Source organism: Thalia democratica, chromosome 1 (genome assembly GCF_965202585.1).
Source record: "Thalia democratica chromosome 1, ktThaDemo2.hap1.1, whole genome shotgun sequence".
In the NCBI taxonomy this organism is placed as follows: domain Eukaryota; kingdom Metazoa; phylum Chordata; class Thaliacea; order Salpida; family Salpidae; genus Thalia; species Thalia democratica.
In genome coordinates, this window is record NC_139165.1 from 52,171,015 (window position 1) to 52,197,623 (window position 26,609).

The 26,609-nt window shown below is 26.4% G+C and overlaps 1 protein-coding gene across 2 annotated transcripts; it reads left to right on the plus strand.

Moving 5' to 3' along the window:
• Window positions 1-817: 817 nt before the first annotated feature.
• LOC145849115 (uncharacterized) lies at window positions 818-23,022 on the plus strand. Of its 2 annotated transcripts, none has more exons than XM_082954207.1 (29): window positions 818-984; window positions 2,056-2,189; window positions 2,916-3,029; window positions 5,111-5,232; window positions 6,784-6,908; window positions 7,915-8,095; window positions 8,410-8,535; window positions 9,534-9,688; window positions 10,400-10,571; window positions 10,643-10,718; window positions 10,866-11,021; window positions 11,393-11,540; window positions 12,394-12,564; window positions 13,535-13,638; window positions 13,822-13,893; window positions 13,991-14,145; window positions 15,245-15,374; window positions 15,773-15,886; window positions 16,135-16,263; window positions 16,478-16,668; window positions 16,908-17,175; window positions 17,260-18,664; window positions 19,094-20,287; window positions 20,855-21,061; window positions 21,303-21,356; window positions 21,412-21,761; window positions 22,227-22,342; window positions 22,503-22,775; window positions 22,884-23,022. In XM_082954207.1, the coding sequence occupies exons 1-29, from the start codon at window positions 870-872 to the stop codon at window positions 22,894-22,896; spliced, it is 6,570 nt and encodes a 2,189-aa protein (XP_082810333.1). In that variant the 5' UTR covers window positions 818-869; the 3' UTR covers window positions 22,897-23,022. The 2 variants fall into 2 exon arrangements, with proteins under 2 accessions (XP_082810333.1, XP_082810342.1); XM_082954216.1 differs by having other exon boundaries at window positions 9,537-9,688.
• The last annotated feature ends 3,587 nt before the right edge of the window (window positions 23,023-26,609 follow it).

The window sequence follows — 26,609 nt, forward strand, 5'->3', positions numbered from 1 at the left end:
AAATTTAACAGGGTAATTTTAATTTTTTGTTTGATATTTAAACATATGTTAACTTAGAGGTTGAAATACTGTTTTTAGTGTTGTGAAACACTCAAGCTAGTCTAAATATTATACTTATTATTATTATTAAATGAACTAATGGTAATTTTTTTTTTTAATAAGCTTGTTAAATTTCAAAAACTTATAAACCAATGGTTTTTTAATATTTAAGGGTATAGGGATTAAGACTTTTTTAGTGTGTTAATTTATTATTATAGATCTTTTACTTAGCTCAAAGTTGTTTTTTGCCAGTTCTTACTGTTCTTATAATGGGTATTAGTTTTTTAAGATATAAGGAGAAAAAGTCAAAATATTCAATAGGATCAGTATGAAAAGGTCAACTAAAATGGCAAAAAAAAGACTGTTTTGTTAAATTCTTTTTTTAAACATGGAGTATTTTTGTGTAATAGAAATAAAATTTACTTTGATACAAAAGTATTTGCTACTGATATTTAAATTCTTAAAAGCTAAACACATTTGATTCATAAGAAATAAATTATCTACTGTAATAAAAAGTAGTCGTTAGTTTAAATTAAAATGTCTGGTTTTCTTTATATAACTTTATAACTAACTTATAATTATTTTAGTTTTAAAATTAACTGTTCATTTAAGACCACATTTTTGGCTTCTAAACAGTAACATTTTTTTTGTAATGTAAATTGTTTTGTACTAAAAATTTTTGTTTTACAAATCTAATAAGTATAAATATTAGACATAATCCAAAAATCTGTCTATATTTTTACTTCTTCATCATCATTTTATTCTTTCAGATTTAGGTAATATGTTTTAGTGTCTTATAAAATTTGAATTCATATACTATTGTAAATTTTATGTATTTAAAAATGGACGCTTTAGAAAACAGTGTAGTTGTTACTACAAAAAAACTTAACATTGCTTCAAACTTTTACAACGAAGAAAATTATTTTGGAGGTTACATTGACACATGTAAGTTTGTAATAAAATACATAACTTTGTACTTGTAATACTGATTTTTTTTTGTAAGCTAATTATATTTATATACTTTGGTAATAAGCTGTGCTCATTTTTACTAAAATTAAGTTCTCCATAAGTCTTTAATTTTTTTTTGAAGTACCAGTATAATTCTTAAAAAAAAAACATTAGGCTCCAATTTTGTTATTTATTTACATTGTTTCACATACCATAAGGTTGAAAGTATTAAACTTTGTTACATAAAAAAATTATTTTTATTAAATAATAAGTAATTTTTAAATCTGAGGTATCAGACATTTTTAACCGCTTGAAAAAAATTAAAAGTAATTTTTGAGATATGAGCGATCAAAGTCGGTGACCTCAATAGGTTCTTAATGGAAGGCGCAAACTTAAGACGCAAAAAAAGACCATTTCACTAAAAATAATCTCTTCCTTCATTTTTTAAGCAATCTTATTAAAATTTTCACAGAAAGTGTATTATTAAAATTTAAAAAGATTGAATGCAGTAATTTTTTAATTGTGAAAAATATTTTTTTTTTTTTAACCACTTAATTTTTGTTTTTTTAATGTAAAATTTTTATTTTTTAGTATTTTTGAAATTCCAACATTCAAAGTCTTAAAAACTATAAAATGAATTTCCTGAAAGTTTAAGGTCTCTAGCTCAAAAAATGAACGAGAAGATAGATTTTATAGATTTTTACTTCTAGTGACTTTTTAAATTTCCGAGAAAATTTACCTCAAAAAATCTGCGGTCCATACGTTTGCATCTGAAAATTATTATAAAAATTATAATATCTCAAATATTAAATAAGATATTTTAATTCCATAAAAACTGGCTTGTAGTTTGTACTTCAAGCTTTTATATAAGATCCAACGTTATTTTTAGTTTAAAAAAATGTTGGACCCCCCTCCTTATGCCTTTAATTTATATGATATAAAAGAAAATAAGTTATATAACTAAAAAGTATAAAAATAAACTTCAATTATATAAACTAAAAAGTACATATTGTAAATATAAGGTTAATGAGATTTTTAAAGTTAATTAATAACTGTAATACTTTTTAGCTGGAGACTTAACTTGGGTATCTAATGGAACAAGTTTTTATGTATGTAAACAGAAAAATGGTCAAGTTGTATTTTTTTATACTTTTAGTAAGTTGATTGATGACAACAAGTCACCCAAGATTCTCTCTTGTAAGGTAGTTTTATAGTTATAGGTTATTTGATGTACATTGTTTCTATTTAAAATATTACTTAAGCTTTCAAATTTTAATTTTTTTATTAACTCTATTAAATACACTCTAGTTTCTAAGGTTTGTATAATTTGTATTTTTCTTGGGGGTAGGAGTCTAATATGCAGGAAGGGATCTTTTGCACAAAGACACTTTTGCAAGAGTTGAAAAATATTTTTATTTATTGTATTTTCTTTATTATTATTTATTTAATTTTTTTTTATTCACTGTTACCCCAAACCTTTACCCTCGGTTGGTTTTTTTTGTTTCTTTATAACTTATTGTTTAAAATTTATTTCGTTTGTTTTATATTAATCATTTTTATTAGGTTTTTTTTTTTCTATGACTGTTACCCATTACCCTCGGTTGATAACTCTTTTTTTATTGTTTTTTAGTTGATTTTTTATTTATTTTTATTTTTTTTATTTTACTATCACTGTTACCCCTCACCCTTACCCTGGGTCAGTAACTTTTTTTTTCTTGTTATTTTTTCACTTATTTTTTATTTAATTTTTTTTTACTCTCATGCAAAAATGACATTTTGTGCAAAAGTGTCTTAGTGCAAAATTTTCCTTTCGTGCAAAAGTGTCTTTGTACATATTTGACTCGTTCCCATTTATTAATTATGTATATTAATTGCAATCAAATATTAAAGTATTGCAAAAGGCTATAATTCTTTTGAAATTTTTACAGAAATCTGAAGAAGAATTGGTAGTTGCTGTTAATCTAGAAAATCAAAATGGACTTCTCTATATTTTCAGTTACCAAACAAATGTTCTATTGAAAGTTGTAGAGTTTCCAAACAAAGTAAGTTGTTTTTTAGCTTGATGTATTTAAGTTATTGTTCTTAAAGATAGTCTTAACTAATAAGTTTTATTAAACACTTTTTAGAGGATTTGATAGTTTCAAATTAGACAACTAAATTCAATTTACTTATTTGGTAATTAATAATAATTAACTAGCTAGAAAAGTTTTGTTTGTATTAATTATAAACATTGAGTGATAGGTTTTCAAAATAAGTTTTATAGTTTAAGAGCAGTAACCTGCCAACTAGGTACGAAATGCCTGTATAGTACGCACTTTTCAGCCGAAAAACGCTGTGTTTAAAATGTTATTTTACTATGAAATTTTCAAAAAATACCTAAAATTATTATATTATAACATAGATTGATAGATTATACTTAATAAAATTTAAAAGAATTAAAACTAAAGGAATCAGAAAAAAAATTTAACTATTATTTATTAAAAATTGTATATCAAATCCAATATATAAAACAAACATACTACAGTTAACTTGTCTAATGTCAATAACAAACAAGGCAATTTAAACTTTCATACCTAATAAATAAAACATAGGAAAAAAAAATTAAGATAAACAAAAATAATGAACACTGCAATTAACATTTACATACCCAATGATTGAAATATAAATCTAAAAAGAATATAAAAATAAAACCTAGAATAAAAATTAGATAACCAAAAACAATAAAACAGTGAAATTTGACACTTACATACCCATGATTGCAACATAAATGTTAAAGAGTATAAATAAGCGAAATTTATAAAAATAAATTGACATTTTCATAATTTATGATTTAAATATATATTTTTGAATATTTTGCTTTAGTAGTCGTTTGTAAACTTTATTGGCCTTAACATGTTTGTATTAGGATTACTGTAAGTAGTTAAAAACATAAATATCCTAGGTACGTACTGCCAATTAGGTACACATTTTTGCGCTGTGTTCAAAGTGCGTACCTAGTTGGCAGGTTACTGTAATTCTATACAAAGGATTCCAACATTTTTTTACAAAAACTTGCAAGTAGCCTCATTCGAAGGCTTGAAGTATATATAGTAAAATACTTATTATAGAAATTTGTATTTTAAATATAACTTTTGTCTTAGTACAGTTTACCTCCAGTTTCTTGCAATAATAAAACAAGTTTTTAGAACAATTGTGTTAAAAAAATATATATATAACTAAATAAAACTTATTTTAGTCTATGTTTAAAATAATATTTTTTCAAATTGTTTATCATTTAATAAATATGATTCTGCCAAATTAAAATAAATTGCTTAAAGTCTGTAGGAGAAGTTGTATCATTAATGAATTATTCTTTTCTTTTTTGCTTACTTAGATTGCGCTTTCCATGTAGAATCTGTTTTACTATTCTATTTTGATTTCTTTTATTTTAAAAGTTACTTTAATTTTGTAAAAGTAGTAAAAAGCAAGTGATAGCTTATTTATTAATGTAAAACATGACTAATTTAGATTAACTTTCTTTGGACACCTATAAATAAATTTTATCTAGTTTTTACAAAAAATGATTAAATATGTTTTTTATGTATTTGTTTATCTGATTATTATTTTCCAAATTGATTTAAAACTTAACCACCTTATAAAAGGTAACTTCTAAGTATGAAGAATTTTTCTCTATTAAAGAGAAGTTTTTTAATGTACTTTCTTTTAGTTAAATGTTTTAATTACAGTTCTTTGTTTAGCTAACAAAAATGGCTGTATTAGCTATTAATTCGCTTCTCTTCAACTAATTCAAAAATCAGCTTGTAATTTTTCAAGTATTTAAATAGTGTAAGCTGTTGGTTGAGAAAGAAAATTTTAATGATAACTTAAATTTCAACCCAAAAATAAATTTTCAAATTAAAAATTAAATGAAAAAATTCAACGATTGTAAAATTTTACTTCATAGATTTTAGTTTCTTAAACAATCTTTTTTTTGTGTTTTACTTCTTTTAGAAGTAAATTAAATGTTTATGTTTTAGATATTAGTATAAAAATATGTTGAAGATATTATTAATATGCAAACTGAAACAATTGTATTTGTAAAATGTAGTGTTTTATTAATATATATTTTATATATATTTTACAGATAACCTCAGTTGATGTTATGGACAAAAACTATCAGAATTTATGTGGTAAAAAGCTGTTTTATATGGAGGGTGTTGCTGCTGTTGGCACTGAACAAGGAAGCGTTTATTTAGTTGATTTAAGGTTTAAATTCTTTTTTAATTACATTAGCTTTTATACCAACTTAATTTTTTTTTGTTTACCTTAACTTTTTGATAAAAATTGACAAACTTGTTTTTGTTACATTTCAAAAAGTAGAGTAATTTTATGTACAGATTTTGTTTTAATTGTGTCAAAAAATGTTTAAATACATTTAAGCAACTTTAAATTAAGTTTTTATCATATCTGTGAGTTCTATACATTTTAACCACTTCTTTTTAGTACTGTAATTACTTAGTATAATATTTCCTTTATTTAACTTTAACTATATATATAATAAGGTTATTATTCAAACTTGAACACCTTCTACAGAGCCTGCTTGAAGGGCTTTTAAATAATTTATTGGAAAAGTACGATTTTAAAATTTTCGTATACACCACCTTTAAAGGATTTTTTATGGTTGGCATACCGAAATCTGAATTGAGTGGAGCATAAGCCGATGTAGAACTTCTTTTCAAGGTCAGAGTTAACTGTTGCCTTGTAAATAAACCTTATACTTTAAAGGTGGTGTATACGAAAATGAAACTGAGCTTTCGAAGTATGTTTGCGGCCTTAAGCGCAAAAACATTGATTTTAAATTAACTTGGGAGGTGATAAAAAGAGCACAGCCAATAGCAGATGGTAACAACCCTGTTTGTAGGCTGTGCTTAAAAGAATCAACAGCCGTTATGTATGCGTCAAAAAAGGAAGGTTGTTTAAATAAGAGGAGCGAATTTATATCGTCTTGTCGACATATGAAAAAGCTTCTCTTAAAATACAACAAATTTTGAAGTATTTTATAGTCAATTAACTGTTGTTTTCGTTAATTTTAGTTGTTTGATTAGTTAGATGGTAGATCGATTTTTGTACTGAATATTTGTAATGTACAATATTACGTCATAATGTTTTTTGTTTTTTTGCATAACTTTAGTATCTTTGTTTAGTACAGTGCTTTTTATTTTGAATTTAACTGGCTGATGATTAAATCTTTAGGAAAAATTAAAGATTTATGAAACTTATGTACCAGAATTTTTAAAATCGCCATTTCTATATATATATATATATATATATATATATTCCATTATTGAAACATATTTTGATAGAGTAAGAATTTTTTCAATATTGTTTACAAAAAGTATCAAATTTAAAAAATAAAGTTTAGTTAAGTTTGAGTGTGGTTTTTATATTTACTTTTTATTTATGAATCTGAGTTGTAACACACTCAGCCTAACTCATGCTAGTTTGAAATTAAAAAGAACTTAAGATGAATCAGGCTTGTTTGAATTATTTAGTAACTTAAGGCTAATTTGGATATTTTTTTTCTAAATTCATGGCTAGTTTTTTCTATGACTTTTAAATATATTTTTCTTACTAGTTTTGTTTTTATTAAAATAAGTTGTTATACTTTTATTCATTTAAGCTTGTAAATAGTAATATTTTTCGGATTTTTGCTCATTATTATTTTTTAAAACTATTTCATAAACTCTGGTTGACTCAGGCTAGTTTTTTTTAGTGTGGCAACACTAATAAGGAAATTCAAAAAAAAAATTGAAACAGATTAGATGCTGAGCAATCCTCAAACGTCAATGAGATTGAAATTTTGCCCGTCGTTATAAAAAATCTAAAAAGCTTAAGAAACCGTCTAAATAAACAATGCAAGCACATGACTTTTGACTTGACTGGTTAGTTTTAAAAAATAGTTGTTAAAAGTAGTTTTAATGAAAAATAGTTTGTATACTTGAGGGTCAACTTATTGATTATAATTTGATCATATTTTATAGGTTATATATATATCTTAGTTACATAATACTTTTTGCAGCTCGACGAAAATAAAAGTAATTTTTTAGACATAAGTTTTTAAAGTTAGTTAATTTATTCGATTCTAATTGAAGGTGAAAAATAAAATTAAAACTGAAAAACAGTATTTCTCCTTTTAAAGTTTAACAGTTTTTTCTTGAATCCTTTATTGTTTTTTTTTTTCTAATATAGAACTCTTTGTGCTTTGAATTGATTTTTTAAGGAGTTTGTGTCTTTTTATTCTAACAGTTTTTTACTGTTCAAAACATTTTATTTTTAATTCGACATTCTTAGCTAAAAATTTAGTAAAAAGTATTCAATTTTTTTATAAAATAAGTTTTTGATTTATTTGACTTTAAAACAATAACTCGTTATACAATTGTGTAGAAAACTTTTTTACAAAACTGACTAAATCTTAAATCTCAAAAATGAAGAGAAACTTTTTAAACTATAAAAAGTAAAGTGTATTCGTACTAACATTTTCGAGTAAAACAAAGTTATTTTTTATAAATTAAAACTAGTGGACCGCCTTATGACATTAACTAAAGTAAAATATAATAAATTGCTGAAAACATGTTTTATGAATACTTAATAGTAGCTATAACTAAGTTGTTTACCTTTTTATTATATCTAAAAGTTTTTGTTAAAAAGTAAAACCATATATTAAAATACTTATATCAGCAGTATTAATGAATTTAGTTGGTTGAAACCAAAACTAATATTTCTTAAATTTGGGGATCTTTTAGTTTTAACTTTTATAAATCTAGTCGACATTCAGTGTTATTTAGTTTACTTCTATTTAAATTGATTGTATTAGCTTATATGGAAACATTTGTTTTTCAATATCATGTCAAGTTTTGAATTTAATTTTTAAAAGGTTTATATTTGCAGAATCTACTAAAGAATATGAAAACTTTCTATATATAAACGAAGACGAAGAAGTTTTGAAAACTTTTCCAGTTTCACAGGTCAAAGTGACATGCGTCAGCTTTCAAATGAAGGGCCTTCTTCTGTTTGTTGGATTTTCGTTTGGACAGTTTCAAATATACGACCTCAAAACTCTTTCTCTTGTGTACGTACATTTTAAGTAACTTGCTTTCAAAATTAAAAGTAACACAACTTGTAATAACTCCAGGTGGAGTTATAATTTATTATCGTATAGAACAAAAAAGTATAAGTTATTAAAATGTTACTTTAATAATATTATAACATAAATTAATTAAGTGAATATTTGTTTTTTACTAATTAAAAAAAGATTTAATTGTTCAAAACTTTGCTAAATGTTAAACTACTCACCTTGTTTACAAAATACATATTTAATATAAAAACAAGGCTATAAAGTAACATTTGAAACTATATTATTGACTTATATCTTTTTATCTGCAGTCACAGCAGTATGATGAAAACGACACCATCAACTTCAATCGAAGGATTTGCCCTACAAGACCCTGAAAATGATCCCAAAAATGTCTTTTATGTCTGGGTCGTAAGAAATTCTAAAGATAAAAACTCGTAAGCTAATATTGGCTATCAAATTTACAACATTTTCGTTTTTTAAATTACCAATTCTAAGTAAATACGGGTTACAATAAACTAGTTGTTTAGAAACTTTATAGAAGCTTTTTTTACCAGGTTGTACTGTAAGTATTTTTACGGTCTGCACTAATCCCGATTACGTTGTAGTGTTTAGCCATTTGTTACTAAAGTTTGTTGTATAATTAAATTAAAATTCATGTACAATTATATACTCTCTGCTTACATGGTTATTAATCAAAATATAGAACCAGTAACCTTAACCTTTAACCCTAAAGAGTAACTATTGGCGATCATGTTTTAATATTTTGTCCAAAATTTATAACTTTTTCATAGTTTTTTAAAACTTATTGCTTTTGTTAAAATTGTCTTTTACATGTATTTTTATTTTTAATAGTGGATAATCATTTTAATCATTATTTTTATATTTTGAAAGCATTGTACAATGCACTGGTGTCAAAATTTTTATATCATTTTTCAATTGAAACAAGTATCAAAAAACCATATATCATTTTTAGTTTCAAACAAGTATTATAAAAGCTTGTGACATATTTTAAATCAAAAATTGTACATTTTAGTCATTTTCAATTAGTTACACATTAATTATGTCCTAAAGTGGCTTTTTGTTCAGTTTGACATCGTTTCTAGTAGTTTTACTTTAATTTTAACAAGAGGAAAACTTATTATTAACGCAAAGACACAGTATTCATTTTTTATAACTGACTCTAAGTAAAGTTGTTTATTTATTTGAATAGCTTTTGATAGTTTGCTTTAATTGTAAAATTATTTATTTATTTTTCTAGTTAAAATAAATTGTACTCTAAGGTTTAATTTTTTTTATTTACTTAACCATTAATACAGAAAAAAATTAAACTCAATTTTTTGATAAAACCTAGTTTTGGTATTTTTCAGTAAGTAATTTCCAAAAATTTTTATTTATAAAATACTATCTGTTGAAGTTCTAATTTTTGTTTAAGAAGAGGGCTGTCTTCAATTATGCACACAATTGAGTATGAGGAAAAGCAATCGATGGAAGACTTGGTTGTTTACAGTGGCTTAGTAGCATGTACTGCAAGATATTTTGTTAAACATACTTCTGAAAGATGTGCAGTTTTGCAGTGCAATTCTTTAGGTATGTAAAAATTCTATGATAATTTTTTTTTTTTTCAATAAATAATAAATTGATTCTATAGGTAGATTAATGATTTTATGCTTTTTTATTTTTGATTAATTATAGTTTAAAAAATAATATTACTGTTAAATACTTTTGCTAAACATCTTAATCTTTACAAAAGTCAGAAAATTAAATATTTATTTACAGTATTTATTAACATCAAAATAATCTTGCTAGATGTGAGTTTAGGTTAATTACGTAGTATTAGTTCTGTAAAATATTTTTATAATTAATTTAATTGGAACAGTAAATTAGTTCTTGTAAACATAATTAAAGTACATTTCTTTAATTTCATGGTAGAATTTAAACTAAATGACTTTGTTCATTGAAAAAATACATAATTAAGTAAAACTTCTAGTTATAGATCAATTCAAGTATGATAAAATAAGAAAATGATTCAAAAATCTATAAATTTTTTATTGTTTGCTTAATAGTTTCTATTACTTAAGTAAAATTGTATTTATAATAAAAAAACAATTAGATATGGCGTCACTTTATTTTGTTGTATAAGTTACTAATCTGTACATCTTGCAAACTTAATAATTATTTATGATCACTAAAACATCACATGATTTTTTGTAAATACTAGTTGTTTTGGTAAAAATAAATTAAAGTAACACAACATTTTTTATTGTTGTTCAGGTTTACTTTATAAATTATACAAAACAGAAATATTCGACAAAAGCAACCAGCTGCAAAGCAGTATGACGTCAGACTGCTGCGATGTCACGCCCTCGGTGAGCTTGTTCGTGTTGTCATGGAAGTCTGAAAATAGTGACGTCACAACTTACATGTTTGACGTCAACAACTGGTACCTCGCTCAGATGCCCGCGCGACAATTGTAAGTTAAATCGAATATAACTCTCTTTTAAACTCCTTATGCTTCATATGTCAACATTAAATTTACAACAGGTCAATACACAACTCTTACACAGTTTTGCACAACATGAATGTTGCTGCTTCTAAACTCCAATCTGATCAACTGCTAGTTAGTGTTCGATTATTCATTTTAGTATTTTTTCTTAGTAACTGAGTAAAAAGTTGTTTTGAGGTAAACTTAACTGTTTATATAAAACGATGTTTATAAAGTCCAATAATGAAATCTTAATCCACATTCTGATGATTGCTTTTGCAGGAAGTGAAGACGCTAGTTGGAAGTTTGAAGCAAATGCAAACTAACTGTCACCCGCCACCTCAGCAGTTTCTCGTTCCTGATGCGCTCTCGTTCACTACAAACTGCATTTGCTCTCAATCTGTCTCCACTCTTGCCACGCATGGAATACAAAAGAAGGTTTAGTGTTCATAGTTTGTAAAAATATTAAATACAATTTTTGTTTTGTTGTTGTGTCAATGTTGTATTAATTAAATAAGTTGGCCCTACTTTTTAATATATTAATCTGTTATGATCGCCAGAAAAAAAACAGTAAGACTTTACCTTAAAATTGTTTTTAGACTTTGTTTTAGTAACAATAACCATTAATGTCATTTTTAAACTGTACAAGTTTAATCGCACTTTTAATTTAGCTTGCATTTAAGTTCTTTACTTATCATGATGGTACGCATTTATTTTCCATTTGATGATTCAACTCATCAATTTATCAAGTAATAGTAAAATAAAAACTTGCACCATTCTGTATATATAAACAAATTTATTTCGAATAGGTTCAGTTGTCTTTGAGAAATCGAGGAGTGTCTTCTTTGGTGAACGCAGAGCAAACATACAATGAAATGACAATTGTTGGATTTATTGACAAAAATATTGAAGAAAATGATGGCCCGTCGTACTATCGTCTTTCCATACTCGACGCGGGTTTGTTAAATTTATTTTGTTTATTGTCTTGTTAAAAAAAATGTGTTTGTAAATGAATTATGTTGCTATATGGATGGTATTGAACTTTGTACCTTCACATCATACTTTGTTATATTTTTCTAAGTTTTTCTTTGATTTAGTGCGTAAGGTGTTAGAATTGATTAATACAAAACTATAAATTATTGTTTTTTTGTTCTTAATTTGTTTAGTTTTAATGCACAAATTACTTGATTTTGTTTGATTATATTCATTTGTAATGTAGAATAAAGTATTAAGCTTTTTTTTCGAAATTGATATAAATTTGTTTATAGGTGTAAGAGACCAACTAAATAATCTTCATGTATGAATATTAAAAAATTAATTAAGCCAACAAATATATAAATAATAAGTTTTAATTATTTTAAGATATAAATTTGTTTATAGGTGTAAGAGACCAACTAAATAATCTTCATGTATGAATATTAAAAAATTAATTAAGCCAACAAACAAAAAATAATAAGTTTTAATTATTTTAAGCAAAACATATGTTTTTGTTGATACAATTTTGTAGTTTAAAATAAAAGCATTATGATTTTAGCCTTTTTGTTTTATTTTCACTGTGAAATATATGTATTTCCTTGTTGTTCTTAGATTTTTTTTATATTTGTTATTTTGGAGCTACTACGTTGACATGTTTACTAATAAAAATTTAACAATATAGTTTTAAAATACCAATGTGACATTTCAAATAATTTAAGTTCTTTTACTTAAACTTATAGACTTAGAAATAAAATGTAAAAAAATATATTAGGAATCTACAGTTTACAAACTAGCTAAGTGTTGTGATTAGTAAACATTTGAATATTTTCCACAGCGTTCCAACACAACTTGACTGGTTTTCTGCACCGCGTGGCGAATCACGTCGTTGAAGGAAACAATATAAGCGGTGTTCGAATCGACAAATCTTCACAATTCACCTGCAGCACTATGGCTGAGTGGGCTTGGAACTTGACTTGCTCCATCAAAGAAAAAGTCAACAACATATGTTGGTTTTGATGACACAGTTTTTATAATTTTAGTTATTTTATGAGTACAAAAGCGCCATCTAAGCAAATATATTTTTTAAATTTATTTTAATCAAAAAAAAAAAGGTACGTTGTAATATATTCTTAAAATTCATGCTTGAATTTTGATTTTAATGATTTTACTTTTATGAACTCACTTAGTTTTTTCTTACAAATTTTGTTTTAAAAATTTTACTTAAATGGATATCACCGTATAATAATAACAACAATTTATACAGTATCCTTCTTTTATTACACTGACATATGTTTATGTGTGTTAAACGAGTTAACACACTTCAACTGAGCTCTGTAAAAATATAAATACTGTAAAGAAAGAATAGAAGCTTAAGTAGGTATATAGATGTGTCCATTTAAAATAAAAAATAATTTCTATAGATTTTTATAGGTTAATGATTAATAACAGATAAAATACTTAAAATTAAATCCGATTGTTATAAAGCTCTACAATATTTGTAATTATTAAATCTAAATTTTTATACCTACTTTAGCTTCTATTCTTTCCTTACAGTATTTATTTTTTTACAGAGATCAGTTGAAGTTTGTTAACTCGTTTAATACACAGAAACATATGTCAGTGTAATAAAAGAAGGATACTGAATAATTTGTTATTATTATATATTCCAGTGAACTTGTTTCGCTAGGATCTTTTGTTAACAAACGATTAAATTTATATTTTGAATAGTTATAACCGTGTATATTTTTTTTTTCAAAATTATTTTTTAGAAGTTTGAATATTGAAACTAAGTTTTTAAGAACATAAGTATTTGAATATATTAGTATTTGTATAATTTTTATTTAAGTCAAAATTGTTTTTTTATAGTATTCGTTGTTGTCTCTCTATTTTTGTAAAGTTATTTTAGTTGAAAAAATAACGAGCACAACAATTTATAAATAAATGCTTTTTGTTCATCCACTTTATTAATATCGTAGGCGAACCACTTTTTGACTGCTCTTCTTGTTTCGCAGTAGATGAGTTTTACCAATCATCATCTCAAATGAAGTTTCAGCTGAAAGAAGTGCATCATCTACTACAAGTTAAATTTGTGCAATTTTTTTTTTATTGTTCTACGCGATTCAAAACTATAATAGTGTTTAAATTTGAGTTTTATAATTAGTAAAAAACATTATTTTTTTTTTTATTGAAGCTGTTTCAGCAAAAACTTATTCAAAATAAATTATTGTTCAGGCATAAAACTATAAAAGATACTATTTTTTAGACTTTGTACCGTGAGTCTCCTCTTCAGAGTCCGAGAGTCGAAGCCGTTCGAATTCTTCGTGGATACCTAAAAGTATGTTTTCACTCGTCAACCTAAATTATTTAATCTTGATGACAAGGTACTGTAAGTGAAAAACAGATTTAAATTTTAAAAATATGTTTTAATTCAGATGCTGATATGGATGGTTGATGCTTCAATTCTACCTTTAGAATGCAGTCCCTGCGATCAAGAAAGTAGAGATTTCTACATTCATTATAATTATGAGGAGCTGAACAATGCTCTTATTAGAAAACGAAGTCAGTTGTCCTCATCTAGAAAAAACATGTATGTTTAATTAGTTTTCTTTGTCGCATATAAAGTTTTTAATTAAATCATAAGTTTTTTTAGCTTTCTTAAATTTTAATTCTTCAAATCGAACAGAATAAAATAATATACTTACAGCTAGTATAAAAACAAATATTTTACTGCATGACATATGTACGGTACTATTAAATAAAAATTTTACTCTTAGATGAACCTTTATAACATAATTTAAAGTTTTTTTATCGTTATAGATGTTTACCTTATTTAACTTTGTCATGCCTATGCAACATATACTACTAAATTTCTCGTAATATAATCTATTAAATAACAAAAAAAAAGTTTTTATCTGTAATAGAAAATGTTCTTGTTAGAAAGTTTGTCTTTTTATGCTGAAGAATTAGTTTGAAAACTGTTTAATAGTTAAAAATTTGTTAACGCTAATGTAAAAACATTGTTTTAGTTTCACGTAGTTGTTTAATTATTATAAAATAACTTTTAAAAGTTATCAGTGTTATATTGTCTTTATATCCATGATTAGTGATAAAATTAAATATTTTAAACAGAGATATCTTTTTTAGTTTATTGAAATTTAAGACAATTTTTTCAACCAATCTATTTTGTTACTTAACTCATTATTTAAATTGCTCTTATAAATTTGCCTTTGTTTTTTTGTATAAGACTAGAAAAGTTAAAGTATTTTAACTAGCTAAAATTGGCAAATTCGTTTTTTTAGTTTGTCATTATTAGGAGTTTATTATCTTTTAAGTCGATTACCAACATCATCTTAAACACAACTACTATAACCTCATAGTTTTTTTTTTATCATTTGATTTATATTAAATTATTACTTGTATACTATAACTACATATTACTTATGCTTATTACTAGTAAAAACTAGTTTATTATTTGAGATGTTAACCTATCTATCTTTCAGAATTACGATTACAAGTTTTAGTAGTATACATCTTTTCAAAGGTTCACATTATCACTGATTTTTAAGTTGTTACACAAGCTTTATTTAAAATTTTATTTTGCCAAAACGATATAATGATTTAGATAAAAGTTATTTATTAGTAATATTAAAAATTTTATTACTTCGAAACTTAAATTTTTTTTACAGAAACTTTAATGACAATCCTCTTATGGTGATAGATGGCATAATAAAACATTGTGGAGGCAACTTAGCTGCAAGATGGTCCAAGTTTGCTACAAACAGTCTAAATTCTACATACCCGCCTCCGAGTATATTAGTAAGTTTTTTTTTTTTTAATTTGAAACATATTAGAGTTTTTAGTTTACCTTTTAAAAGTATTCATTTAAAGTTTTTTTTTCTATAATCACTTTATCTATTTCAGGGTTTAACGAATTCATTTTCATAATCGCCCACTTGGCAGAAATTTAAAAAAATTACTCCCTCTTTACTAGTTTATTACCCTTTTACGTTTTTGTTTCTTTGTAGTCGTTACCCCTGATAGCTAAAATTACCCCAAATAAAAACCCTGATCTAAATATCAAAATAAAAAGGTATATCTACACTTTGATGAATTTAAACACATGTTATATCAGTCCAGTAAAAAGAATTCTAGTAATATTCACTATTTATAAAACAGTAAGTAAAAGCTGCGGCTAAAGTAATTTATTTCAACAGGCTTTGCTAGACATATTCTACATGGATAACATATTTGAAGTTACAAAACATTCAATCGTTCTTTATTTTCTTCAAGATATTATTGACTTCACAGCGGCTCAACACGTCACTCAGGTAAAATTTTTTTATTTTTATGAAACAACTTATTAATCATTACTTCAGCAATATCTTTACAACTGTTGTTTTATAAAATCTGTTTATGTGTTAACATGAAAATAAGTAATGCATTTGAAGATTCCTTTTATTTTTATTTAAGTTTAAGAATTTATTTGCGCATAGCCTGAACGTTTTATTTGATCAATTTGTTTTAATTTTTGTTTGGATTTTTCCTTAAAAAATAATTCTTATTTTTTCATCTACAGTTGCCTTACGAAGAAAGCAGAAAATCTTGCTTACAATTTATAAGTTCTTACCAACAACATTTCGCACTTACATTGGAGACAACTTACCTTATACGCGCATTTTGGCTTCTTGATCATGGATTCTTAGATGTTAGTATTAAGAGTAATATATATTTTCGAATATACTATTAAAAATATAGTATTCATAAGTACGATGTTTATTTATTCTTTGCCATATTGTATCCTACTGTGTACAGGTGCACTTTTTATGAAACACTCTACCTAGTTGTACTACTTAAGCTAAAAATTTAATGATTTTGTGTGAAAAACAATGTATATTTATGTGCAAGTCTTTGTTTAACAGCAATCGTTTGAGAAATTTTGTGAGTCAGGAGTAGGCAAGTTGCTAGTGGATTGGCAACACAAATTGATTTTGCAAACTTTAGTCAATGAAGAACGGTCTGATCTGGCGCTCAAGTATTTGTGGGTTATAAACCCGCCATGCTCTTCCTCTGAACAAGCCAACCTTCGCATTAGAATTTTATGTGATAACAAGTTTGTTTGAATAAACTGTAATTTTATAAACATTATCTCGATTGAATTTAAAAGTTGATTTAAGATGATTAATCAAATTGATTTTTTAAGGCACTTTTTTTGTATAAAACAGTATGTATATACTATTAACAAACCCCTAAACTTTTTTCTTTGGTAAATTCTTTAAGTACTTGTAATATTTTTTAAATTAATAATTAATTTGTAAAAATATTTCTAAATAAATTTTATTTTTATTGCAGACAGTACATGCAAGCATTTGAATATGCCAAAGTCAAGTCAAAGCATTTCAAAGATGAAATGATTTTAACTTACTTGATGAAATACTGTTACGATCATGGAAAGTTGAGGCACCTGCTAAATTTACAGTTGTCTCGTCGAGACGACAATTTAGTATGTTCCTTTCTTCGCCACCAAAACAGTTTACCGTGCAATGATTTGCTTATTTTGCATCATATTATACGAGCAAGGCATAGTGATGCTATCAATGAGTACACGCGTTACAACAAAGTACGTTAACTTGAATGTCTCTATATGAAAGATCATGTAAATGAAAACTGTTTTATAATGCTTTAATTTATTAAAATTCTACAGGGTAAACTTCCGGAAAAGAAGTTTCGTTTTATTGATGAGTTGATCGGCTGCTTAACAGATATCAAAATATACAATGTAACAACGTGCAAATTGCCTCCTTCAATTTCAAACACGATGTTGCAAGCCCAGCATTTCAGAAACAAACGATTTTCAACGCTCCCACTCACTTCACACCCAACAAAAAAGAAGATTTCAAATAATCAAGGAGCACTTAAATATTGCAAAAACTCAGCTGATATTTTCAAAAGCAAATTGGATAAAGCATCTTCAGCTTTGCTGCAGACTCCGGAAATTAAAAAGAAAGTGAAGTTGTCGTATTTAAACACTCCTTTAGTGAACACACCCTCGTCTATATTGAAAAGCAATCGTAAACTTCAACCAACTAAAGAACTTGACAATGTTGCTCTTAAATTTATTGAACCAAAAAAACTTCGTTTCAATGATGATTCGGAAAGTGAAGAGGAAAAACTAAAAGAAACTCCAGACGTGTTAGAAAGTACAAACTTCACTAAATCTGTATCACAAAGTCAAATAGACTCCGTTGATAACAATATGGACGCTGCTGACGTTTCAATGGTAACAGTTTCGTCAGTTGCTGATGATTCTTTCTACGAATGCGTTTCTTCACCTGTTAAACTTTCCTCAAATCAACCTGAAATCGAAACTATGGCACAGAAAGAACTGGTTGAAAAAGAAACATTAAATCAACCTGAAACTATTATAAAGGAAGAATCAGTTAAAAAAGAAACATTCAATCAGCCTCAAGCTATGATAGAGAAGGAATCAGTTGAAAAAGAAAAATTCAATCAGCCTGAAATTATGGTAGAGGAAGAATCAGTTGAAAAAGAAACATTCAATCAGCCTGAAACTATGATAGAGGAAGAATCAGTTGAAAAAGAAACATTAAATCAGCCTGAAATTATGATAGAGGAAGAATCAGTTGAAAAAGAAACATTCAATCTGCCTGAAACTATGATAGAGGAAGAATCAGTTGAAAAAGAAACATTTAATCAGCCTGAAACTATGGTAGAGGAAGAATCAGTTGAAAAAGAAATTGGCAATATAACTAGTGATGATTTGGAACCAGATTCAAACAAGAAAAATTTGAAAAACAAAGAACTTATTGTTCCTTCAGAAGAAGTTATTACTATAGAAGATAATGAGCCTCATGATCAGCAGGTTGAAGAAGAACTGAAATCTACACACAAAGATTCTGAAGCAGAAGTTTTCCTGCTTGAAGATTCAGAAAGTAATGACGAAGATCAAAAATCTGAGAATGAGGTTGTGGTTTGCAGTAAAACTTCCCAGAATAGCAGCTCAGATGATGATGATTCAAGTAGTAGTAGTTCAAGTGATTCTTCTTGTGTTATACTCGAAAGCTGCTCTTCGTCTAGTGACAGTGAAGGTTTACATTGTTTTTAAGTTAAATTTTGTTGAATATTTTATTTTTATAAATTGTAAGTTGTTAACTAAATTTTTTCAAGTACTATCTGATGTCTACATTTAAGATTTTTACTTAGACCGACACCCCCTAGTTCGCGGACTAAAATTTAATCTCAGTAGCTAGTTTTAGTTTAATATTTTGAAATTTTAAGGTAAAGGTGCTAATTTTGTTTTAAAAACGTTTAGGACTGAATTTAAAAAATATATATGTAAAGTCTTTATTTTTCGTCCTTTTAAATGAAAAGAAGTCAAAAAAATCCACTATTGAGTAGGAGCTTATCAGTATCATAAATTTTAAACAAAAACTTAAATACACTATAACTATTTTACAAAATTATATTTTTAGAAAATTGCTGTTTTAGAGCTTAATTTAAACCAATTTAAATTATAGATAGCGATGAAGAAAACAAAGTTTCTGAAGAAGTTTTAGTTATTGAACAAAAGAGCGTCCGTGAAGTATCCGATGCAGAAACACAAGCAACTGAAGCTCTTTCCTCATCTGTCAATAAAGTAAAAGAAGAAGAAAAAGCTGTAGATCAATTTTTAAACAAAGGTGATATTTTTGCAAATGACGAATTAAAAGATACATATACCAATAATGAAGGCAAAACTTCTACTAGCTGTTCAAATGAAGAAAAAGATGCTTCATTGAATAAAGAATTGAAAGAAACTAGTCCTCAAATTGACGATCAAGAAGCTGTTTCGGTTGTACAAAACAACAAAAATGATGATTTAGATAATTCTCAAGGCTCATCAAGTTTGGAAAAATCCTCTGAAGATAACCAATCTGCTGCAGTTGAAACTGTTTCAGCTCCTGACGATCAAGAAAGTATATTAGTTGTTGAAAATGAAGTTGAAATTAATGACGAAGAAACTTATAGTAAAACAAAAGACGAGGATTTAAATATATCAGAAGATATAAGTACCGGTGATAAAAGTACTAATGAAGAGGAAATTGTTGTATTAGAGGAAGATTCTGATGCAGTTTCTGCGAAAGATGAAAACGTTGGCGAGGTTGAATTAAAAGACACTGAAGATTTATTTAGTAAATCATCCAGTAAAGATGAGTCGTCTTCAGAAGGAGCTATCAAAGAGCATAATCATGACAATTCAACGCAATCGAAGCAAACTAGCCCAGAGGCTATTGAGGAAAGCATCTCTGTGACAAAACTTGAAAAGGATGTTACTGATAAGAAAGAGTCCATAAGAAAGTCTCCTACAGGCACATCAGGTAAAAATATACCAAATGATGACATAAAGAGTGAGATTTCAACAGTCAGCGAGAAGCCATTGATAACCTCTCAACCGCCGACCAAAACGCCAGATGTAGAAATTGAAACGTCACCATCTAGAACCGTTGATGTTCCTGATTATAGCGCTGGTAATGTAGATGCAGAAGTAATTAAAAGTTCAAGTGATTGTAATAGCAGTGTAGAAGAAAATGCTGCAAAAATAGAAGTTAAAGATCAAAAATCAATAGTCAAAGTTTCTACAACTTCGTCAGATAAAAATTTGAACAATGTTGAAAAAGTTTCAGATAAAAAGAGTCAAACTCAAACTAGTCAACTTGTTTCTGATGTTAAAGGTTAGTTGTAGAATATTTGAACATTTTGTAATTAATTTTTTAAACAAAATGTAATTCTATTATTACAATTTGCTACTTAAATTATTAATGAATCAACAATCAGTTTTATCAACTTGAGTATGGTCACAGGAACTGGTTTTAATTCCGTTATAATCCAAAAGTTGTTTTTGAGGACTTTTTGAATTTTCTTAAGTTTATTGTGAACTTTGTCTATTTTCAAACTTGACTTAGCTTTAAATACTTACATTGATACTGATTTGTATTTTAGTAAATTTTTAACATAGTATATATCTAATTGTCGTTTTTAAGCTCAGTTTTAGATAACTAATGTTTAAGTTTAGTTTTTATTTTGTATAAATAATTACAGATAGTTTGTCGTATCTTGTTTATAGTTATAAGTATTTACTTATTGATAGAAATGCTTATTAAATGTAAATTGTATAATACATACTGTACACAAATTATCCTTGAACTTGTTTAAAATACGTTATAGTCTCTTACATACTCAATAAAACTATTCTTATATGTTTTTATAAAATAAATTTAATGTTTTGTTACAATTACTAGAAAAAACTGAAATTCCTGTTGTGCGAAGATCTAGACGCAACAAGAATGTGGAGTTACAATCAGTAAATGATGAAGAACCAAAATTACTTGAGGTAGAAGAATATTCTAAATCAACAAAGAAAAGGAAATCTGGTATCATAGAAGTTGACGGAATCAGTTATCCACTGTCGCCACCTCAACTCAGAAACAAAAGGAGAAGAATGAACAGTATGTAGCACTTTGCTATTTTATTTTTGTAAAAAGCATCATAAAACTGTTTGTGTTAATTGATTTTAAAATAAATGTTGTTTAATTGTTTTTATACTCTGAAAAAGATATTAACAGTAGGTTTTCAACATGTTTTTTTACACGTTGCATCATAGATTTTGCTTGTTTAAAATGTTATAAAACTATGATTGTTTAAATTATAAACTAATTAATTATATTTTAATTTTCAAATTTTTTGTAGCCGAAGTTGAAAAAGAAGGAACTAAAAGTTCAACCAGAGCCAAGTTACCTAAAGGTTTGTGTTTTTTTTTTTGTAAGAAAGCTCCTACTTATAGCTTAATTTTCTATAGGTTTAACCTTCAAATTTTCTGAGCCCAAAGCATCACCTCAAGAGAAAAGCAAACACGCTGCTAACAAGCGCAAAAAGCGAGTTCAATCTGCAACCGATGCAGCTGTTCAGCCTTCGAAGAAGAAGAAAGCTGAGCAAGCAAAAACCGAGGAGAAGTCAACAAAACTTCGCGAATCGACATACAAAACACCAGCAAACTTCCCCAAAATTTATTTACCTCCGCCCACGCCTTCCGTGGCAAGCCCGGTTGTCAGAGCAACCACCCCTCCCCGACGCACCCGCGGTAAACAGCAGAGAAAATCCGTGTCAGCACCAACTACTCCCGTCCGTAGAACGGGAAGGCCGAGAAAGGTTCAGTGAAATTTATTTGTGTTTTTGATAACATAAAGTACTTTTGTAATATAATTAGTTAGTCTACAGAGAACAGATAAGCATTTTTACTGTGATATGATGTTTAGAGTACAGTTGGTATCATAATATTTTTCTACATTACACAAAAAACGATAATTTGTCAAGATTGTTAGCATTTAAAGTTTTATTTTGTAAATTAAAAAAAATTTCAATTAAATTAATCTGATAATTTCACTCTTTTTTTTACTGTTATTCATCAAAGTAATCTCAATCTGTTGGAAGATCTTTAAGTTTTATAACTGTGTAATGCTAAATAATAAATTTAAACTAATACATTTTTTAGTTCACCGTACTTTTAAGTTTAATTAAAACGATTTTAAGTAAGTGTATAAGTTTTAAGTTTTTTTAATAACTAGCTGTTAGTTACACAATGTCATAAATTTGTTTAATTTTTTCGCTTCATAGATCAAAGCAGACGAAAATAAAGAAGAAGAACTGATTCAAACTAATTCAAAAGAAGGAAATGAACAAATTTCTAAACCCCTGACAAGAACAAGGAGAAAAGTTATTTCTGACAAAAAGTAAGATTGTTTTATAGTAAAGTTTAATTTGTAGCTGAAAAAACTATTTAAAAACATAAAAATATTTTTGTTATAAGCTTTTAATAAATTATTATAGGTCTACTAAAACCTTTTTTTATAATGTACTTACGTAAGACCCATAATAATCAAACTTCTTTAGGATTAAAAGTACAGTGGCCGAAAACGAAGCTGCACCTGTAAAAACAAGAGGCAGAGCCCGAAAATTAAGCTCAAAAGCTGCTGAAAATAACAAAAAATTAAAGGGAAAAAGCGTCGCTCAAACGAAAAACAAACCAGATGTATCAGTTAGCGATAGCGAAGTTGTAGTCACCTCTCCCAAAAAAACTGTTAGAAAAACTCGTAAAGTGAAAAAACCTAGTGAAAATGATAAGACTTCAACGGATGCCACAAAAAGAATAACCAGGCAAACCAGGTTAGTAGTAATTAAATAGATAAGATGTTGGTTATTTTAAAAAATATTATTTAATTTCTTTGACTTTAATTTTGACTTTGAGAGTTTAAATGGTATGTGCATTTGCAGGTCTCGGAAATGAATATGAAAAACTGAATTATTTTATCAAGACTTCAAAACTTTTAGGCTATTTGTTGTATTTTAATTTTAAATGATTTATTTTATTTAATCCTGCCTTGTTTTAGTTTACAAATTATGAAAATTAGTAGCATTCTTTTAGTAGTTTATTTGTTAGTAAATTTAAACTCAGATTTATTTATTAGAATTTTTAATAATTTAAAAAAAGTTGTTAATTCTTTAACTTTAAAATTGCTAAATAATTGTTTTTTTCTAATTATTTTTGTTTTTTTTCTGAAGTCTTTCGTGTAACCGTTACCATCTAGTTTAATAAATTAAAACATTTGTAATAACGTTCAGTTGTATCGAAATTTTAAACTTCTATTAGAATATTTAATTAAAATTTACTGCATTGTTTGCGTGTATTATATTTCTTTAAATAAACAATGTGTAAATTGATAACTGACAAATAATAGAATCGGTTTCTGCTTAATAAGTTTTAAATTTCTATCTTGTTAAATGTATACTATAACAAGGGTTAGCAAATATGAACCGACAACTAAAAATTTCTGACCTGCGATGTCCTTTTTAGCTAAAACACAAATAACACAAAATAATGCAAAATAAGCGAGTTTAAGTTGTTTTATAACAAATATTTATAATCTTTGTTACTACGTAAATATATTTTAGTTATTAAAAATTAGATCTATAATAATCTGCAGGCCAAATATGACCCGCCATAGTTGTTTACAAGTAAGTTCTTTTTTGCTTGAAGTAAACTATGCTGCCTAATTTTTTAGAATAACTGTGACACGCGAAATACTTTAAGTATGGCATGTTACTCATAAAAGGCTACTGACCACTGTACTAATAGAATATGATATTTTGACATTGTTTAATAAAACATAAGATTAAAAAGTATATGTTTCTAACTGAAAGAAACTTTAAGCATGATATTAAAGGAAACTTGTGTAAGTCTTTTGCACTTAATTTTAAGTTTTTCCTTATTATAATATATATGTAATTACTATAATGAAACAACCACATGTGTTAAATATTTAGATCCCTAGATGATAAATTTTATTTTAAATGCACATACAACTAGTTGTGTAAAATATGTTGATAAGACGTAAAAAAAACGTAGACAGTAATCCTAGGGATCCTTTTTCGTATCAAAAGCCAGGTCTTTGTTAAAATTAAGTTCGGCCGATTTCAGACAAGTCGAGCTTATAAATTGATTAATGCTAAATTACATTCGTATTTTGATTCCTATGATTTTTTTTTGTTAATAACTAAATTAATTAAAATAAATACTCTAATATTTTCAATAACTTTTGCTATTGCGTAGTTGCAAACTCTCTGGCCTAACGCATTCTTTAGCTTAATACAACTTGTGAAAATAATCAAAATTATCCTTTTTTATTAGAAAACAAATTCAAAAGTGCTCCTAATTTGGTTTTCAATAAACAGTGTTTATGGTATTACAATTTAGTTTATGAAAAAATTATGATATGACTTTATCAAATTGCGGTGTGGCATGCAAAAACTTTTTAACAACTCTTGCAAGCGATATTTTATTCTTTTAGAACATTTTCTTTATAATATAATACTTTAAGTCCGCATCTTTAAGTATGAAATGCAGTAGACTACTGCTTAAGTACGCACTTATTTTGGTACGCACCCCGCCTTAAGTACGCACTTATCAAGAAAGACAAAAAAAAATTCTAAAATCCAGACATAAAGCTGAGACTCTAACTCAGGGTACTTAGTAGAAGAAAATATTAGCTTTTTCTTTGCTCAGACATGTCAGCAGATCGTCTTTTAATCTCATCTCGGTTCTGCCAATTTTTTCTAATTGCACCTTCACTAACATTAAAGCTTTTTCTAAGATAACGCTTACTAGGTTGATTTTTCCTTTCAAGCTGGTTAATGATCTCAAACCTTTCTAACTCAGTTAATCGTTTTTTAGCAGCTGACATAACTCAATGCTCTTAAAATCATCTTTTTTTATTTAAAAATCAAATTAAAGAACTAGTTTTGAAAAATCTACCTTCTGGACAAATACAGCATTTAAAAGATTTAGTGTCATTGTGAGTCGCTTGTTGTTAACTAATGAACATTGTAGAGCAGGGTTTCCCAAAGTGGGCGATATCGCCCCCCTGGGGGCGATTTTAGTAAGTCGGGGGGCGATAATTAGTAAGGGGGCGATAGCTAGTAAGGGGCCGATTTTGAAATTTTTGGCTGTCATTAAATTTTTAAATTGCTATTTTACTAATTTTAGCCTGCTATTAAATATTTGACCCTAAGGTAAAACTTAAACAAAAAAAGTTTATTTTGTTTATGTAAAATATAGAGACAACATTCAAGTGCTTATGACTCCTACTTTAAAGTAAATTACAATTTTTCATTCATATATTTTCCTATTTAACAATTACATAGATCATAGACGATCGGAATCCCTCTCACCATTTTATAACCGGACATATATGGTATTTGGGATCATAAACCGTTCATAAAAATCTATGTTATATATTATTAAGTTTCTAGGTAAATTGGCAACCCTGTATAACTTTATTTCTTATTCTAACTTAGTGACTTTTCAAAAAACAATTGAAAATATCATGAGGTGATAGTTATATTACCTCATTATATTTCCAATTATATTTTGAAAAGTGACTGACCTTGAACTAAAATTGAATTTTTCCAAAGAACGAAATAAAAGCTTTTGGACTCAACAAAAACTAAGGCAAAATTATCTAATCATTTGAGAGGAATATAGATTGTTGTTTATAGTTTTTCCTTTTAGCTATGTTGTTGAGAAAGCTTTCAGATCAGTTATCAACATCTTTAGCAAAAGATCTAATCTAGATATTTGTAAAGGAGGCTTTTTATTACTGATTAATAATCAGATAAGAAAAACTTGCAAGCAGTCATGAACCTCATCCTTCACATTATATTAGACTTCAATAGCAGACATTATTTTATAAAATTTCTTTTGTTTTATTTAATCTTTTAAAATACTTTTTATTTAACCTGGTTTGTATTGTATTTAAGTAGTCTTTTTATAATAAATTTTTTTTAAGTTATCTATTCTACAACAGGTTTGCATAATTCCTAATAAATATTAATTACGGTAGAGTTCCTCTTGAGTTCGCACTTTTTACCCAAAAAAAAAGTGCAAAGATTTATATTTTCTAAAGTTTAACTTAAATAAAGTCTATTACTAATTAAGTATTAATAAAACAAAAAATACATAATATTTAATATCTTATATAGATCTATTTTTTAATGAATGTTTGTTTTATGTTTTAGTTAATTTTATGTTTATGCATAACGTTATTGCATATAATATATTTAAATTTATCATTTTGTAAAAAAAAAGGTAATAATTTTTGAGTTTGCACTTTTTGATTTCGTTCAAAGTGCCAACCCAAGCGGAAGTCTACTGTATTTATTAAATCATTTATGTTTTAAATCTGATATTAGTTTTATTTTGATCTGGTTAATTTTGTAGTTTATGTTTGTCGATTTGCATTACATTAAAAGTTTTTATAGCATAGTGATTAAAGTGTTTGTTTGAAAGAAATTTATTTGAAATATTTTTGTTATTACTTGTTTAATCTGTATAAATAAAAAAATCTTGATAACCATTAAAGTTTTTATTTTAAGTTTTTTTTGGTTTTAAAAGAGTATAGATTTGAGGTCTCTATTTGAAACTACTTCAAATTTTTCATTTAA

What these genes read in the sequence shown, in the direction of transcription:
- LOC145849115 (XM_082954207.1), top strand. Translation starts at nt 870, where the DNA reads ATGTATTTAAAAATGGACGCTTTAGAAAACAGTGTAGTTGTTACTACA. An exon ending in TCTTTCCATACTCGACGCGG is followed by an intron (nt 11,541 to 12,393) that starts GTTTGTTAAATT and finishes TATTTTCCACAG; the next exon opens with CGTTCCAACACAACTTGACT. An exon ending in TTCGTCTAGTGACAGTGAAG is followed by an intron (nt 18,665 to 19,093) that starts GTTTACATTGTT and finishes TTTAAATTATAG; the next exon opens with ATAGCGATGAAGAAAACAAA.